Source organism: Ceratina calcarata, unplaced genomic scaffold (genome assembly GCF_001652005.2).
Source record: "Ceratina calcarata isolate Rehan_Ccalc_2016 unplaced genomic scaffold, ASM165200v1 scaffold389.2, whole genome shotgun sequence".
Taxonomy (NCBI): Eukaryota; Metazoa; Arthropoda; class Insecta; order Hymenoptera; family Apidae; genus Ceratina; species Ceratina calcarata.
In genome coordinates, this window is record NW_017162213.1 from 2,171 (window position 1) to 3,300 (window position 1,130).

At 43.3% G+C, this 1,130-nt stretch overlaps 1 protein-coding gene across 1 annotated transcript in view; it reads right to left on the reverse strand.

The window, feature by feature from the left end:
• Nucleotides 1-483: 483 nt before the first annotated feature.
• LOC108626013 (uncharacterized) overlaps nt 484-1,130 on the reverse strand; it is a 6,943-nt gene continuing 6,296 nt past the window's right edge. The window contains exon 2 of the mRNA XM_018026414.2: nt 484-767. Coding sequence (XP_017881903.2) covers nt 484-767 — 284 coding nt within the window. The remainder of the gene's footprint in view (nt 768-1,130) is intronic.

Genomic DNA, 1,130 nt, shown 5'->3' on the forward strand with positions numbered 1-1,130 from the left:
ATTAATTTAAATTAATTAGTTTAGTTGTTTATTTTACGATTTCTTTTATATGTAATAAAACTGTAAAAAAAAACAATTATTTAAAAAAAAAAAATGAACGAAGACTTATAATAACTTTTTTAACAGTCTAATAAAATTTCTTAGAGTCAAGAACGTCTTGGCATTGTTTTTATTCGAGGACCTTAAGCGTGGATACGTGGTAACAATTTCAACTGGGAAACAAGGTCAGATCGCCATGTGTTTACGCGAATCTTTTTTCCCAATTTTTCTGCGTGCTGAATTTACTGCTAAAGTTACGCCCACATGCTGTTCACCGACCCATGTACGTAACAGGGTTACGTCACCGCGTCTCGTTGTCCGAGAAACTTTTAAACGAAACAACTTCTGCGATGCCGGGGGAGACAGAGGGGGGGAGGGGGGAGATCGTCGGACGGTCGAGCGGGAGGAATTAAAGGTGAATCGGATTCGATTCGGGTAAATGTCTCACCAAACGGTGCAGAAAAGGGCAGAAGTCGGCAGAGGTCCGCGCTTAACGCCAATCACCCTGAGGCTCGGGTAACCGGCTACTCTCAGGTCCAAGTGGGCACTGTACAGGAAGAGCTGTCCGGGGATCGTCTCGAGCCACTTGGCGTCGGCTAACTTGAACGTATTTAACGTCGTTCCGTACGTTCCATTACCGTCGCATTCCTTGGAGGGTCTGTAATCGAGTGCCAATCTCCGTGCCCACGAGTAAGCCACGATGCTCCTTGTGCCCGGGGGTTCGCCACCTGGAAAATGTGTCAGGGAGATTGAGACCGCGCGATGCCACTCGCGTGACGCATGCTACGCTCTCTTGCTGGTTAAACGCGGAAGCGGGCGTCGTGCGCGCTTTTCGGTTAATTAATTCGGAACGATAAGCCTACGCGCGCCGACGCGTAGGCGTCAAGGATCATTAAATTAAAAGTCGGCCCGGGAAAGTGCTCAACTCTGTTCCTTAGAATTCGAATCGTCGAAGGTAATTATTATTTTCATTTCTTATTTATTTATTTATTTATTAATTATTTTGCATGCAAATTTTAAGTCACTAGAATTTAAAAAAAAATCCATGAATTGATTTTTAATAGTAATAGGAATTTATAATAATAAATTTA